The 17367-nt window shown below is 36.2% G+C and overlaps 1 protein-coding gene across 10 annotated transcripts in view; it reads left to right on the top strand.

Annotated features, from left to right (window-relative positions):
- The window catches only part of RALYL (RALY RNA binding protein like), a 387237-nt gene that overhangs the window by 308977 nt on the left and 60893 nt on the right, over positions 1-17367 (top strand). For all 10 annotated transcript variants that reach the window (XM_010405031.3, XM_010405032.3, XM_019289247.3 and 7 more), the window contains one exon: positions 1259-1334. In XM_010405031.3, coding sequence (XP_010403333.1) covers positions 1259-1334 — 76 coding nt within the window. The remainder of the gene's footprint in view (positions 1-1258; positions 1335-17367) is intronic.

Below are 17367 nucleotides of genomic sequence, written 5' to 3' on the forward strand. Positions count from 1 at the left end.
GCATAATAAATAAAAATGTTTGAGCTTTTAACATCACTGCACTGGACAGTGTTTATTCCTACTCCTACACCTTATCTTTCTACTTCTTCCTCCACTACACTCAATTTCAGGTTAAACACAGACTTTACAAAGAACGTGTGTTTTCTTCAAAGTCTCAACCACCACGCGATTCTGCATTTAATGGCATATGATGTTCTGTCACAACAATTTTACACTGAAACTACTCTGATGATTTTGTTGACTGTTACTCTTTTTTTATATTATTGAAGCTGAGAAGAGATTTAGCTGCAGCATCCCTCAAATTGCATGAAATTAGTTTCCTAAACAGAAGTTTCAAGTTATCCGTGTGATTTGTTGTAATATCAACTTTGCAACATTCAATCAAGAGTGGAGGAGCTTTTTAATATAGATTTGTGTTTATTCAGACAGGTTCCTAAGCTCCAGAAGATATTCGCCACAGAAGGGTCTGTGCTTCTTTATCCATGTGTAACTGTTCTAGCAATCATAACGAGACATCTGTCTCCTGGTATGTCTTTGAGTATGATTCAAAGGAAGAGACAAATTTGAGAACAAGATTAATGTCTATAGAAGCTATATCTATATATCTATTTCAAGCTTATATCTATATAAGTTTGACTTTCTTTTATATTTCAAGCATAAATTTGCAGGTAGAATATAAGCAAACTTTCAAAGTGTTCAGAAGATTTCTGATCTTGTTGAGAATTATAGGTATCTGCCTAAGAGAAAACATTTGCAAAACCAGATTTTCTCATTCTCCAAGGAGAGATGTATTTGGGGTAGGAAATAGATACTCTCTTACTTGTTTTTGAAGAGCTACTTTCTGAGTGCATGGTGAAGTAGCAGTTAAGGATCACTGTGCATTTCTTTAGATCCTAAAGGGGAATTCTTCAGAACAATTGCAGTCCTCCTCAACAGAATTTGACTTGAGATCATAGTTTATTTCACCATCCAAATCTTCTTCTGTAATAGAAATACCTTATTCACCAAGTAGAAACTTGTGTGTTTAAAAAATGTCATTTCTCTCTGTTAACAGTAATTAATATTTTGCCTAAAATCCTCATGCGTTAAATTAAAAATTTTTTGGAAATTTCTACGGCATCAATTCAGAAGAGGCAAAAAACTAGACAGATGTTTTAGGTTTTCATTTTCACTGCCTATTACTCATTTTCAGTGATTTGAAGGTGCATTTGCAAACTAGCAGATGTTTGAATTGCTGATATTAATTGTTTCCTTTCAGATATCAACATGGCAGGAGAACCAAAACCGTACAGACCAAAACCTGGCAACAAACGGCCACTTTCAGCACTTTACAGGTAAGTGAGATTTCACTTTAATTTATCCCAATACAATTTTTATCAGAAAAATTATGGTAACCTGAAATGTATCTACCAGTGGCACTGTGCAATGTTTACCAAAAATAATGAAATCTAAGTATTTATTAATGATCCCACTACTAGTACTAATATCAATTTTTTTTTCCTTAATTGAGTGGTATTTCAACTTTTAGTCCTTATGATTCAGTGCTTGGCTATAGCCTCATTTTTTGTGACTTTTTTATTTGCAATGATCAGTGAAATAGCTAATAATTTCAGAGCAACAGCCTTGGTTTCTCATGGATTTTTCTTTCAAGGGTGAAAACCAAGTTCTGACAAAAGAGGACTTCTTCCTTGGCTGTTCAATGAGCATTGATAGTGTCTTTCTCCTATTCCCAGGTGCCTTTTGTCGTAGAGCTTGGACAAACTTGAAGAAACATGAATTTTTTTTTTCCAAATCAATTATGTTTAGTGAAGCATTACAGATTGTTAGGGCTACCATGCCCACATGTATTTCTGCTCAATAAACCTCACTTCTCATAAAAGTATTACAGAATTTATGCTCCAGATCCATGGAAGGAATTAGGGGTGATTTCTACTGTTGCTGAACTGCAGCTACACTGCATTTGGGCTCTGAGAGCAACAGCTCAGTAGTGAAATCAGACACACTTGAGCAGCACTTTTTCATGCCTTGTCTGGTCTGAAGGCTTCAGATGGAAATTCAAGGGTGGGATCTCAGAATAAGACCACCAGGAGCATTTTAGGTCTGAGCCTACATGCTACATAGAAGAAATTTGAAGTTTTATCATACAGCTGCCCTTAGCTGAAGTGATAGAAATATTTTTGGAGAAGAGAATCCCTTTTTCATCATTACTCTCAACTGCAAGCTGCTAACTCTGTAGGTGTTCCTGGTAAGCTTGGTCTACTCTGTCTCTGTGCCAGTATTTCAAAAGATTTTGAAAGATGTTCTGTGATATCTGGCATTTATATTTCCACCTCTGAGCTTTTGAAGGTTTTATCATAAATTCTTGTTCTACAGAAAAGATAGGGATAAGAGAGAAATCTGTGGAAAGTTCTAAAGGAATTTTAAAGAGGAAAAATATCTTAGATTTTGTCCTTTCATGGATGCAGTGCAAACTATTTCTCTAGAAGATCATGAGGCTTTTATGAGCAAGTAACAGAATCCTTCCATTTCCCCCTTCATTCTCCCTCTCTGTTCTGACCTTGTAAGACCCTACCTGGAGTACTGTGTCCTGCTCTGGAGTACTAAGGACAAGAAAGTGCTTACAGGGGGCTTATAAAATAGAAGGAGAACACCGTTTTATGTGGGCTGATGGTGTTAGGATAAAGGGGAACAATCTTCAACTAAAAGAGGAGGGATTTAGATTAGATGTTAGGAAGAAATTCTATACTCAGAGGGTAGTGAGGCACTGGAACACGTTGCCCAGGGTGGTCGTGGATATCCCATTGTAAATATTCAATGCCAGGTTGGATGGGGTCCTGAGCAATCTTATCTAGTGGATGACATCCCTGCCCATGGTGGGGTGGTTGCAACTAGATAATCTTTAAGGTCCTTTCCAACCCAAGCCATTCTATAATTGTATGATAATAAGGAACTTTGATTATCTCAGTATTGCTTAACCTAATATGTGAGAAAATCAATGACTAATAAAGTTTTGGCAACACTGAGAACATTTACTTATTTCAGAACACTGTACTGGGTCTGACTGGGATGGAGTTAACTTTCTTCATAGGATTCTATATATGTTTTGGGTTTGTTACTAAAACACACCAATGTTTTGGCTGTTGCTGAACAGTGTTTGCAAGCCTCATGGTTTTCTCCTTTTCCTGTTCTGCCTTTGCAATTAGTAGGCTTGGGGTAGAAAAGAAGTTGTGAGGAAATATATCTGAGACAGCTGACCCAACCTGGCCAAAGAGATATTCTCTCATATAGTCAGAAATAAAAATTGGGAAGGTTTTTTTTCCAAAGCAGCCGTTGCTTTGAGATTGCCTGGACTGTTTATGGGAGGTATAAAGTAATTGCCTTTGCATCACTTGGATTTTTTCCCTCCTTCCTTTCCTTGTTGAACTGTAATTATCTCAATCCATGAGGCTTTTTCACTTTTGGTGTCTCCTTCAGCCAGATAAGGGACAATAGTAGGGGAATGAGATAGTGACTATGTGGGTGCTTAGCTGCTGGCCAGGATCCACCCACGAGACTGAGAAAGTTAAGAGGGAAGTGATTACATTAGATTTGATTTGCACCAAGAGAGTCATCGGTTAAAAATTTAGTTGTTACAAAACAGTCACTGTTAAAAGGAAGAACTGTAAGCAGTAGAAATAGGATAATGGATTTCAGAAAGGACAGACTTAAATGAGCTCAGAGACCTGGTGAGTAGAAAGGTTCTTGGAAAGAAATTTGAGGGACAAAAGAAGTGCAGAAAATCTTACACTGACTGTGCTTAAGGTAAAACAGAAAATTCTCCCGAAGCAGAAAAAGTCAAACAAAGGAATAATATGACAGCGTCAACTTTCTTTAACATTCTAAAAATTGAAAAGGAATTGTACAAATGTAGACTCCAAACCCCATGGAAGTAGAAAAGAAGAGCGGAGTCATCCTACAGGATGTCAGAAAGGCTAAAGCACCTAACAGTATAAAAGGTAACAAAAAGATTGTCATTAGAGTAACATCCTCTGATTTTTAGTTAGGAGGAAAAGAGAGCAGATAGTAGATGATACAGAAAAGGCTTCTTTTTCGTTAACACAAGTGGTTAGCCAACCAGCTATTAAAGAAAGTCAATTTTAACCAGAGGGTATGCAATAAAAAAAAATGGCTAACCAGTGTTTGACTAAGTGAATTTAATGGAAATGGTCTGATAACATTCACTGTTCTGTGCTCAAAGAACTAGCTGAATCTGTGTGTCGACATTAGTGATTGTTTCCAAAAATGTATGGAGGTCATGTAAGGTAAAGAAACAATGGGTAAGGGCAGGTGTTATACCTATTTTTAAGAAGAAGATATTCAGCAGAATACTAGGTCAGACTAGCTTTGATTCTAAGAAATATAACACATTATTAGAAATGAATTTATCAACACCAAGATGTTAATAAATTGGTAAAAATATCAGGAGCATATTATGCTGAAGCAATATAATTTTCTATTTTCTTCTTTGACAAGATAGCAAATTTACTGTAGAAAGAGATGTGCTGTATGGTCATTGTCATGGTTTAGCAATGACACTCCCAATTTAGTGCTCCCTGAGATTCTCCCAAACCAGACTCCACTTGCTCACTCCTGCCCCTTTCCTTCCCCCTTCCCGCTCCAGGGATGGAGTTTAGAATTGGAGGTAGAAAGGGGTGAAAATTGCAGTTTGAGACAAGAACAATTTAGTGGAAACAGCAATGAGATAAAAAAAAGGGAACACTAACAACAAAAATGTTAATATCAAAAGGTATAAGACAAAAAACTATTTACATGGAAAGCCCATGACAAGTACTGACCAGCTTTTCCACGCCACACTTTCTTCCAAGTGGAAAAGGAATGCCTTTCTTCCCAGAAACCAGAGAAAAAGTGCCTTTCCCCCGCCCCTGGCAATGATGTAAAATGCTATTCAGCAATATTTGGGTGTGGCCAGACCCATCAGAGCACAGAGTAGCCCACAACTCCTGGGCTCAAGCAATCCCATCCAGTGGGCTCAGTCCCCCAGTAGCTGGGACCACAGGCACACACCACCACACCTGGCCACTGTAATGGATCCACTGGTCCAGGATGAAACTAGGGCACTCATTTAAACAAGCTTTGATACTTACTATCTGCGCAATTTTCATAAGCATGTTCAGGAAAGTTGTCTAGAAGAAACTGTCCTAAGGTAGACATCCGATGGAAAAACAGTGACTATGTACAACACAGTATTAAGGATACCAACTGTTATTTGTTCAGTCTCCTTTGTCACAGATTTTTAAATTGTATTTTTGATATGTGAGACAACATTAAAAACAATTTTAATATAAGTAAGCAGGAGTGTTGCACAGGCTTGCATGATTTTATTTACTTTAAAGTGCTTTAGGCTTCAAAAGTGTTCAAAGAACTCTGCATTTCTGAAGAGAAGTTTGTACCACATTTATAGGTGGATATACACATAACTCGTTAATACAGAGCAACTGATGTCTATGATGTGTTATATCCTCATAATTTGCTTGTGTGTCTAAGTAATTAGATTAATTTTTTCCTGTAACTGTATAATGCTTTGTAATGTCTCAATTCAGGATGTACATTCCTTTATTTTAACTTCTCAAGTTTTATGATCTGTGTGAAAATAATCTCATTTAACCTTACCTACGTGAAACTTAGCGTGAGCCTAAATGTGAGGCACATAAATTTTTAGATGCAAGACAGATAAGTAAATAATAAAAGGACTTCCATTTTTTGTTTAGGCCTTAAAAATATTTTGAGAAAATTTAGTCTTTGTTAACAGAAAACTGTTAAACACATTATTAATTTTAAGCATGCTCATTGAATATCTTAAAATGTACTTAGAGTAGTGTTCAGGAATCATCTAAATTCTAACATAAGCTCCATCAGCGTTCATCCTAATTTGCATTGCTGTTCAGTATGTGAGGGGGACTTAAATCGCAGAAGGTTCAAAATTGTTCTGAATTTTCTTTTTAGCACACCACTTCTGCAGAAAACCACATGCTTAAAAAAAATCTGCATCTTAAAATGGTTTTGCATCTTGTTATGTTGGTCTAGCCTCCAGAAGAAATTAATTTTACTGGCACATCTTAGTACCTTTGAAACACAAGGTGAAGATTAAAGGTGCTGACACAAATGTGTTAAAGCACTCTGGGAGCAATGTTCTGATAAAATAAAAGATCACACTTTGTCTTTTTAATTTAGTGGTGTTTTGATCAATAGTTCACTAAAGCAACTCTGTCTCACCATATGAAAGCCTATTTACTGTGTTTTTCCTCTGTGTTTATGCTCCAACATACCAAAGTACAATCAACCACAAATGCTCTGATGGACTGGTAGTCTGCTTCTCTACATCATAAAAGAAGTTTTTAACTATTTGTTGTTCATTTCAGTCCACTACCATGTTATTTGACATGTTAAGTACATGCCTGAAAGATTTTTCTCCATTTCAGAAGCCTTTGTTTCAGTTATTAAAATAAGATGAGGCTCTTGGAATTCCTGTCTCTGGAGGCTGTTGATGTGCAACCATTCCCAGTTGCTCAAGGAGTGGACACATGCCCCAGCACAGGTGGAGCAGAGCCACCATGCACATGCTGCCTGTGGCTGGCCTTCCCTCAGGACATGCAGCATGTCCTTTCTGAATGGCTGTCAGCATGGGGGGGCTGGCTAAAATTCTTATCTGGTACCCCTCTGGTAGTAACAAGGTTGAGAGGGTTTGAGAAGGATGACAGGAGCACCTACCTCTGAGTCTTTTGAAAAAACAAAAACACTATGCTACAGGCTGGCAGAATGGTGCCATTTTTATTGTCATGAAAATGAGAACAATTACTGCAGGCTCTGCTGCGTGAGGTGGTGGTGAGGATCTGCTGGAGACCACACAAGGGGCATGGGGAGTTAATGAGAAAACTAGTTAGTTGACCAAAGACGAATCCTCAAGAGTAAAGTGATATTTGTACAATGTAGGAAAGCAGGGGACTAGGATTTGAAAGAAAAATGGAAATGTGAGTTACTGGGCACTGCCAGGGTCACTCTCTTTGCTCTACACAGTTAAAGTTGTAGTTGACCTATAAAGTTTTCCAAGACTGTTCTATCTAAGAATAACCCTCCCCATGTGGCTTATTTTCACCCTTGCCAAACTCCAAGCTTCTTTAGAGGGCCACAAACAAAATTGGCTGTGGCCCAGTGTGACATCTTGAAGACTCCCATAGGAGTTATTCAATCCCCAGTCCTCCCAGTATTCCTATTGGTGTCTGGGCATGAAGCTGCCTAGCCTAAGATCCATCCTGCTAAGGTACATTCTGGAATGAGACAATTAACAGAATGGATTTAGTGAATAGATTAACAAAGCCAGGACAAACTGAGTGAAACAGCTTCTCACTGTGTTGGCTTAGCTGTAACCAGAACCCCTCACTGGTCTTGAGTTCCCACAGCATTGCCCAGCTGTAGCATACAGTGATCCTGCAAAGGCTTCCCTCCAGGGCAAGTTTTTTTCCAAGCTGTTCTCTGAAATTTCAGGTGTACAGTTCAGCACTCCCTGTGTGGTATTAGATAGCACAGTGATTTCCCATTACCAATCACTTCTCCACATAATGCAGTTGAAATGTATATTCAACATGCTTGATTTAACATGCTACTAATTAGCTACATTAAACAGACTTTAATTTAAAATTTCATAACTCCCATGGCCTCCGGAACAAATTATTTTATTTAAATGTCTAATATTAGTGTACTGGAAAGGGATGTTCTTTTATTTACATGGAGTGATTATTTTTTATGTCAATGTTTTATTTTTCTTAGACATAAATATTTTATCAATTTCCTCAGCACATTTTACCTTTATAATCTCTAACATGAAAATGATAGAATTATGTTGCACATTTCGCATTTCCTTTGGGTTTTCAGTCTTATAGAAGAGGCTGAAAGAATTGTTTGCAGACTTTCTCTACTTGCTCTCTGCTTCTTACATTTATTGAAAATATTGTTTATAAAGTTTGCTGTGGTTTGGTTTGCCTCAGAGCCATCCATTATTTTGAGTTGCTTTGCTGAGCACTCCTGAGCACCCTTCATTTCAGGAGAAAGTATGAAAAGGATGGTGATGGGCAACTTGATTTTGTCTTCTAGTCTAGGAGTCTTCTGGAGATCTTTCCTCCCACTTGAAAGTGTTAACATAAACTCAACAAGTTCTGTGCCAAACAAGCATTACTATTCTACTAGAACACTGCAGTATTTTGCATGGTTACTGTGGTAGTGTGCCACTGATAGTGTAGTATCAATATTTTCAAACCTGCCATATAATAAAAATAACTGCAGATATAAGCATCTTTCTTAATTGAATACTGTCCTAGATTTTCAACAACTTTTTCCTTTATACTTTCTTTTTCTTAATGAACTTGTGTGTCCATCATTATTGCTGACCTACAAGAGACTAAAGACATAGTCCAGAAAAACCTGATCAAGTATTTTCTGATACTTTAATTTTACATCAAATTGTGGTTACAACTCCTACTTTATTCGATATATTGAATGAAAAAAATAATTTATGGTTATGGAACATAATCTTTCTATGACTATGTCATATTAAGACTATATAGTGTGATATTTCTTTTGAATCAAAGTGATTATTTTTCTACAGAAATGTATCCTCCTGATGCTTTTGATTACCTTTCTTCATGGAAAAAAAGCTATTTTATTTCAGTGCAGTGGAATGGATCTAAGATAAATGTTGTTCTGAAGTTCTTCTCCTGACAAAAGATTTAGCTTCCATAAAAAAACCCCACATTTCTAGACATGTTTAAATAGAGAGAATTTTAAGTCCAGTAGGATACTATTTACATTCATTTAATCAAAGAATGTTGCTGGTGGTCACATTTGAATCAGTCATTACTGTACAGAAAAAGTATAATTTAGTTTCAAATTCTTACTTGAACAGTATAAATTTTGCTTGTGTTGAGAATTTAAATAGTATTCTCAATTACATTAAAAATCGTAAAAGGTACAAATACAAAGCTACAGCAGATGCAGTGGTTCAATTTGATGTGAATCACCTTTTTTTTTGTGTGTTTTTTAATTTTCTTTCAAGAAAAGACCCCCCATGTCAAATAACTAGTATCATAGGAATAACAAAAAAAAAAATCTGCTGCTGGAAGGCAGCACATGCAGGTCTTCACTTCTGAATTATGGTGGTGTAATTGCAATCAGTTTGGTCCCATAGATGTTTAAAACAATACAGGTGCTCAGAGCAGTTGGGAGAGGCAGACAAAGTTTAAGTTTGCCCTTTCACATGATGCAGAGTATGAATCTGCAGCACTTGATAGATTTAGGGATGGGGGAAATGGGACAAAAAGATATCTCAGGTCCTTAGCAACATCCAAGAAAACCTTTTGCTTCTCTTTGTTTTGAAATAAATCACAGATATAGACCAAAAGAAGAAAAATGCAACTGGCATCTTGATTTCTTCATTCACTCATATTATTCCTATCTGTGTGGTAACTCCAATAACAACGAGAACAAAACTCTCCTTTTTTAAAATCTTCCTTTTCACTATCAAAAATACTGCTAACTCCCCTTAAGACGGGAACTAGGGCAGGTTTTGCCTCTCAGATCATCACTATATGATAAATCTTACATTTTTCTCATGTTTGTTTTCTTTTTTCACCTTTACAAGTTTTTAAACTATGTCCTTGACACGGATCCATTTAGAAGTGGGTCCTACATAAAGATTAGCACTTGTCTTTGTTGCAATCTCTCCTCAAGTTATTCCTTAGATTTATACAGTCTTTCCTCAGTTTTTTTTCCTTTGTTAAGAGGAAGTGACAGCAGCTTATACACATCTGCACAGGAACTGCATCCCTCTTCCTCTCTCAGAACTCTTCCTCTTGCAGGTGATACATGATATCATATGAATGATGTTGTCTTCTTCCACAAAAGCCCAGACACCATAACCACATTCATGCTCAGATTAGAAAATCTGAAGAATAATCTGTTCTCTTATTATTGTTGGGTTTTTCCTGGTGTTTAATTTTCTTTCTTACTTTTTCCTTCTGTTATGAAACCTGAAGCAATAAACTACAGATAAGGTATCTAACTGCAAACTTTCTTTTTTTCATGGTTTTTAATCACTGTTTATACCACAGTAGAACAGAAAACATATTCGCAACTTTCTGATCGCATTGAAATTATTATGACTCCTTTCTTATCCAAGAATTTTGGCTGCTAATATGAATGAAAAAAACTTTGTCTTATGAATCAAAATGTAGATTTCTAAAAGGTGCAGAGCATTGGTGAGTTTGCCTGCAGGCAAACAGAAATAGTACTATTAGTCATGCATTCACTTTAAATCTTGACAGCCTGAGCCCTATTCCTATCCCTTATTACATGTGAGATTTCTACCCTTATCACTGCATAGATCCTTGCATTTAAGAAATAAACAGTTTGGACTCTGCATGTTGTCTTCTATATGAAGATGATGTCTTCTGTAGGTATTCTGCTGTGTTTCAGTTAGGCTAAAAAGAACAGTGCTTTCAATATATTAAAAAGAAATCAGAAACTGACACCATGGTATTTTTTCTACATTTGAGTTTTAGTGAAGAAGGCATCACAGAAATAGTATCCAGATTTGCAGACAGTGCTGTTCAGAAACTGTCTTATTAAGTCTTAAAAGAATCGACCTAGGGTTCATGACAGAGAATAGAGGAGGTCCTGTCCTGGCATCGCAAACGCACAGCGAAATTCTTCATTTTCAGGTGTTTAGTAAACCCTTAATTGCTGCAGTAATCAGAGATGCAGAACACTGTGCTTCAGAGAACCACTTAGTGGACTTGCAATTAGGCATTGGTTCTCACATAATGTAACAGAAGGCTGTAATTTGGTCTGGGAGCTGCTGGTGTACTGCAAGGGCACCATTATGTGGCTTACAAAGAGCTACAGAAATATGATGCTGGGTTATAAATTTAGTACTCTGTGAATAAATAAGGAAGGTTGGATAAATGAGAGACTGTAACACATTTTAAAGTCTTATGAATGATATTAGAAGAGGAAATCTAACATATACTTAATTTAAAAGAAAATTGATTGTTAAGTAAGATTATAAACAGCATGGAAGGCTGTGTGCCACCACAGAGGGACAACAGAAACATATTATTATGCATTGAATTAGCAACAATGGAATTACCATGCAGGTTTATTTCTTGGTGAATTCTGTTAGTGTTGGAGCATACTGTTTGAAAATATGCTATCCACCCTGCCAGAATTGATACTTAGTGCTGTTGATGCATAAATGTAATTTTATTTTTTAAAGAATAGGTTACAAATTGCATGCCTTTTTGGTAGATCGTGTTGCCAGTATTCCCAAAACTTCTGGCAAAAGCATTGGCTATTTTACCGAAAAGTAAAAAATGCATTCATAATCATAAGTGGTTTGAGTCCTAAGAAACGAGCATTTTCTAATACATATTGTCATAAAAATGTATGTTGCATTTTTCAGTTTTTGCATGGGTGAGATTATTCTAGGGAATAGCATGACAAACACAAATCTTACGTTGTCAGAGAAATGGCCCTCCTGTTACTGCTTTAAAGTGTTAGTAGTGTCATTGAGGGAAAAAGGATATTATGCCTCTACCCTTGGGATCCTCAAAGGCAATGCCTGCATTAACCTTCATCTATTTGGGACTGCAAATAGCCACACAGCAAAGTAGTATTGATTGTGTGTATTAGATCAGTCAACACTGTTTTGTTCAACCCACCCCGATGAACTCATTCTAGATGTTTTTAGATCAGTACATATTGACCTGAGTGTTCTTACCCTGCTTTAGAGCAGAATAGGGTCAGGTGAAATCAACTTCATGCAAAGAATGATTAAACCTGTGAGGAAGAAAACTCTAAGGCACACTACTTATATCCCTAGATTTTTCTCAAAATTCCTTCTTTTGTTTGGAGCATAGTTTTTTGCAAAATTCAGCAACTAGTAAAAATCACAGGAATAAGCAAATAAAAATTGTCACTGGCATGGAGTTATTTTCATTCTTCAAGGTTTGTTTCCTCTGCTTTCTTGGACGAAGGCACCAAATTGAGCACATTTTCAGTTTGGGAAATTTGCAAGAATCTCACTTTGAATCTGAGTGTGAATTACTTCATGACTGGAAACATCAGACAGATGCGATGTATGGGTTAAACACAGTTTAATTTATCACTCTGTTTGGCAACAGGAGGCTTCTCTTGGGTGGCATGGGAGGAAACTGGAATCCATAACTATCTAAGAAGGTTTTCAAATGTAGAGTCTGGATAAATTTCACTCCAAGTCACAATTTAGTTTTCCCCAGACATACTACCAGGATTTAGTCAACTATGAGAATCCGTGCCACTGTTTATGTTATCTTTGCAATTTTTGGATTCATAAAGGAAGACACAGTAAAATCTAACCTGTAAAATCAGATAGGATAAAGCTTTTAAATTACTTAGGGCTTTTAGGTTTCCCTGTCTTCTTGCTGCCTAAAATTTAGGCCACACATTTATGAGTATTACTGGAAACTACTTCCTTTTTTCCTTTAGTTGCCCTTAGTTCTCCAGGCCACCCTTTCCCACCGCACCCCCAGAGCCCTTCCATCCCATGTTGTAACAGTAAGGCATTCAGTATCCAATATGACAATGTACATTTGTACTGGTATATCAGAACCAACTATTGCTGTGAGAAATGAGACAACTCTTAAAAAATTAATTTATTGAAAACAGAAAAATTGAAAAATTACAGAAATTAGAAAAATACAAAAATTTGGGATTCTATGGCTCGGTAAATGGTATGCCCCAGGAGTGCAGGGATTTGAGATCTTCTGGCTGAGACAGCACTAGACCTCAGGTAGAGAAAAAGAACTTGCAGTGCTGGGCTGACTTTTAGCTGGTCCAAAGTCAGAAAAAAAATTATTAAACGCTCCTTAATAGGAGTAGACTTTTAACGCCCAGCACTGGCATCCACCACAGCTAGCCTGCAGAGAGCAAGAAAGGAAGAGGCCCCGCCTCGCTGCCTCGTTGTTTTTATAGTGTCTTTGCTCCGCCCCCCCCCCCCCCCCCCCAGTCCGCCCACAGCCTGCCCCTTCGGTTTAAAGTGATTGGTGCTTTCCCTTTGATAGATCATCTCCATCCACCAATGGCTCATCATTGTCAGAGGGGTGGTATTAGTTGAGATAAGGGAGCTAAAATGCTTTCATTAAAATTCAGGTTGCCGTGAAGCTTGCCTGCAGAGTAATGGTTGTTGGGACTAAAAATAGCTGCTGCCTGTTAGAACTGGGGTTTTTTGGCCTTGGAACCAAAATGCAAGTAAAAACACCTAAAAAAAGTATTAAAATACATCCAACACATCTCAAAACACTTGTAAAAGTATACAGTAAACACAGGAAAGATAACTCTTATGGTGTATAGGTGGTTTGAAGTTTGAGAAGGGAGCAAGTTGGTAATTTTTAACTGGGGACTTTTTAACTGGGAAGGGTGCAACTCTCTTAATAAACTACTTTGAACAATTGAAAACACTGATAATGGAACTTGATTTTTGTACCTGGGCTGATGGGTTAATTTTAAGATTCAATTTAAAAATATTTAACTCAAAATTAATTAATTAAAGCACTTAATTTGCAAAGACCAAGCACAAATAGGGATTTCATGTATGACAATTGCATATGTTGGTTTAAGTCTCATCCTAACCTCTTGCTGCTGTGAAAATTAGTACAGGGAAGAGGCACTCCCTTTAAAGCGTCTCCTCTCTGTAGGGAAAGATACCTTTTATTCAGTTTTTCAACTGTCAAACTTCAAAGATAACTCCAAACAGATTATTAGTTACATTCTGCTAACTAATGGCTAAAAGGTTATCTATCCTAACTACCCATGGAATAAAAAATCCTAGAGGCCGCTGAAACGTGTGTTGAGAACTTCATGTTTATAAATGATGTAAGATTCAGATATTGCTAGGAAACGAGCTAAATTTGGTCATGTGCCATGTACACCTGATACCTCTGGTACATGTGCTACACATCTGTAGAGGCTGACATCAGGTATTGTCAACAGCATCCTGTGCTAAGTTCTCCCTCAAAAGCTTTTCCTGCAGATAGTGCTATGGCACTGCCCTGTCATGGTTAGGTGCTAAGTAGAACTGGCTAAATAAAATGCACTGGATCAATAGTTGGTGATTTTGCAGTGTTTTTAAAAATAGAATAAAATAAAATTTAATTTAATTAATTTTAAAAAACCCTTGCACATATTTTCTGTTGTCCAGACATATAAAATGCTTACAAATCATGTTTTATATATATATATAAAAAAATATATGCTGGGCCAAATATTCCATTTCTTTCACTTCAAAATACTGAAAAGACTAAAGACTTGTAAAGACACCTCTGTCTTGCAGCATATTAAATACAGAATAAGTGCATGAATGCAAACCAAACCCAACAGTGAGCAGAAACATTCCTAGACAGAAAATGTTCAAATCAAGCTGTCTCATGGGGACCAACTATAATTTCAATTTTCTCTGTCGCCAGAAATTAAGCTGTGTAAGAGCCATATCACCTACAGATGTCCTGGGCAGTTAACTTCTGGGTACAACTTTTTCCTCATGGACTTGGGGAAAAGCTAATGCTTCAAGAAATGATCTAAATTATTCTCAATCTTAAATAATTAACCTAGTCAAAAGTCACAAAATATTAGAAAAAAGGTATCGTTTTTAATCAGTCAGAATGTATAATGTGTTGTGATACTTTCATAAGGGACTAAATATGTATTATATATCTATGAAGGATTATGTATAGATCTGCATAGAGAGAGTCTGGTAGCCAAAGGGATAATCTTATTTGATAATCTGTTTATCCCTAGAGCGCTTACTAGTGTAGCAGTTTTCTTATTGAATAAATTCTTCAGTAATTAGTAAAATTTAGTTTTAGCACACTAAATATTCACAGTGAATATTTCAGTTTTGAACTTTGATTAACTATGATCTGAGACTAGAAGAGAGGAAGCATGTGCTGATTAAAGGACACTTCTCAATCAGCTCTGAGGAAAGATGTTTTAATATGTCCCCATAACTAGCAGTCTCCTGTTACTCAGTTCTTCCTCTCTTGAAACCTTTTTTTTGCAATATGCAGCCAGTTGTCCTTCATTTCATATATATATAGAATGTTCTTCTTCTTGAATTCTCACTCTGCTTTTCTTTTTTAAAAATTTCACTACACTGAATTTAGACTAATTCTTCAATTTATCAAAAAAAATTCAGATTTTCACTCTACTCACTAAATGATTAAAAAACAGCTTTTTGTTACTTATTTTGCAGGCAGTCACATTTTTAAAAAATAATTTATTCAAACCAAAACTAAATAAAGAATAACACTGAGTGTTCCTATTATTTAATGTGGCCTGCTTTATTCATGTTCATGATCATGCTGGGGTTAGATTTTATTTTCTCAGCTTGATTATGAGACTCTCATATCAGGAAATATCAAGAGCTTTAAAAATGAGACTAAGTCTTGCCTATCATCTGTCTTATCTTTTATCCACCAAGTCAGATATTGCATCAAAAGACTAAGTTTGCACTGAGAAATGACACTTTGAGTTTGCAGTACGTTAGTTTCCATCCGTGGTTTGAGTGATGTATTTTATTTTGTGCTAGAATTTTTATGTTTCAATAAATAACAGAGGCACTTGGCTCTGTGGAATGCAACTTCTTGAGGCACAGCAAAAACTAATACACAGTATTTGACACTATGCAATATTCATGAAAACAACAGTTTGTTGTTATTGTTTTTCTAATCAGAGTTATCAATTGCAATGTCAACCACCAGATGGGAGCAGAAGTTATTAAATTTATTAGGAACAATTGTAAAAGTTGAGATAATCCTGTAAATTATTCTTCCATTCCCTCTTTTCCTGAAACACTTCTGATAGGTCTTCTATACAGTCATTCTACAATTTATTTGTTCCAGAATATGACAGAATTTCTTGATAAAACTTGCCAACATTTATAAAGATATTTATGGTAGCTTCAGAAGACAAAATGAGCTTCTTACCTAATTCTGTGTGACAATGGTTACTGACAATGTCCACGAAAATTATCTTGGGTTGAAATTAAGTCACAGAAACCAGAAAGGAAGGATTACCTAGTGTACACCAGCAATTGTTCTTTCAGACTCAGTAGGTAGCAGAAGTTATATGAAATTGTATTTCTTCTGTAAATTAAAACGTGCTTTTATTAGGCTTACTTGCATTGAATAGAAATATTGGGATGTAGCAAAAGTTATAATGCATATGCTTTAGAAAGAAATTAGATGACTATTTAACACTGCTTAAAAAGTTCTGAAGAAAGATGTTTTTTGATCACTTCAAATCACAAACTCAACATGCAGAGAAAAAAGCATCCATGTTTGATTACTGTGAATGGAAACCTAAATTTGTTTTGAAAGGTCCCTTGAGTTGTTCTTGTCATTTTAAAATTTAATGCATTGATAAACAGGGTGAGCCATAAATCTGAGTATTCTTTCACTACACCTATTTCTGCTAAGTCCTTGATCCTGCTAAAACCTTGGTTCCTAAAGTTGTACAGTGCAAAAAATATATACTTGACAGGTAAATAAGTCAGCCACATCAGTCAATCAAAATATTCATTAACACAATACTGAAGTCCAAAATGCTTTTCAGTTGTCCTGACTTTCCTATCTGGCTTGAATAAAAATGCTTCCAATCCCCTTGAAAACTGCAGTCACTATTCATGCTTTCTATAGTCAAACAGAAAATGTGTGATGTCAACAACACACTCAGCTAATCCTCCTTGGGAATTCTGATATGAAGGTTGTAACACAAAATGATGACTCATCTTAAAAAATGTTGGTTCCTGACCCCTTTCTCTGATGCAGGGCAGACAGTTTTGTTTTTTCAACAAGTCAGAATAAGAACTCTAACAAATTCCTTAAATTCTATGTGTTTTTCCTACTAAGTGCTTAAAGATGAAATTATGTGACCACCACAAGGAAGAATATATTGATTCATAATTAATAAACTTGGAGAATCCTTGGTTAAAATCGATTTGCTTGTGTACTGCGTTGATATTGTTATTGTTACTCACTTTGTCCTGTAAACAGTTTTGGGAAGGAGAGGAGAGGATTCTTTAACAAGTAATTATAAAGATTTATGTATTTTGGGTCAGGCCTCAAATGCAGAAGTCTTGCCTGTAATCTTAATAGAACAATTATGCCAGTAAAGTAGAATTTACTTTGGGATATTCCTGTCATTGCATGATTTGTTTACAAGTCAAAGAGAAATTCACACGCCCTTAGTCTAGTCACGTTTCCCTGTCTGTTTGTCTGCAAACCT

This window comes from Corvus cornix, chromosome 2 (assembly GCF_000738735.6).
Source record: "Corvus cornix cornix isolate S_Up_H32 chromosome 2, ASM73873v5, whole genome shotgun sequence".
In the NCBI taxonomy this organism is placed as follows: Eukaryota; Metazoa; Chordata; class Aves; order Passeriformes; family Corvidae; genus Corvus; species Corvus cornix.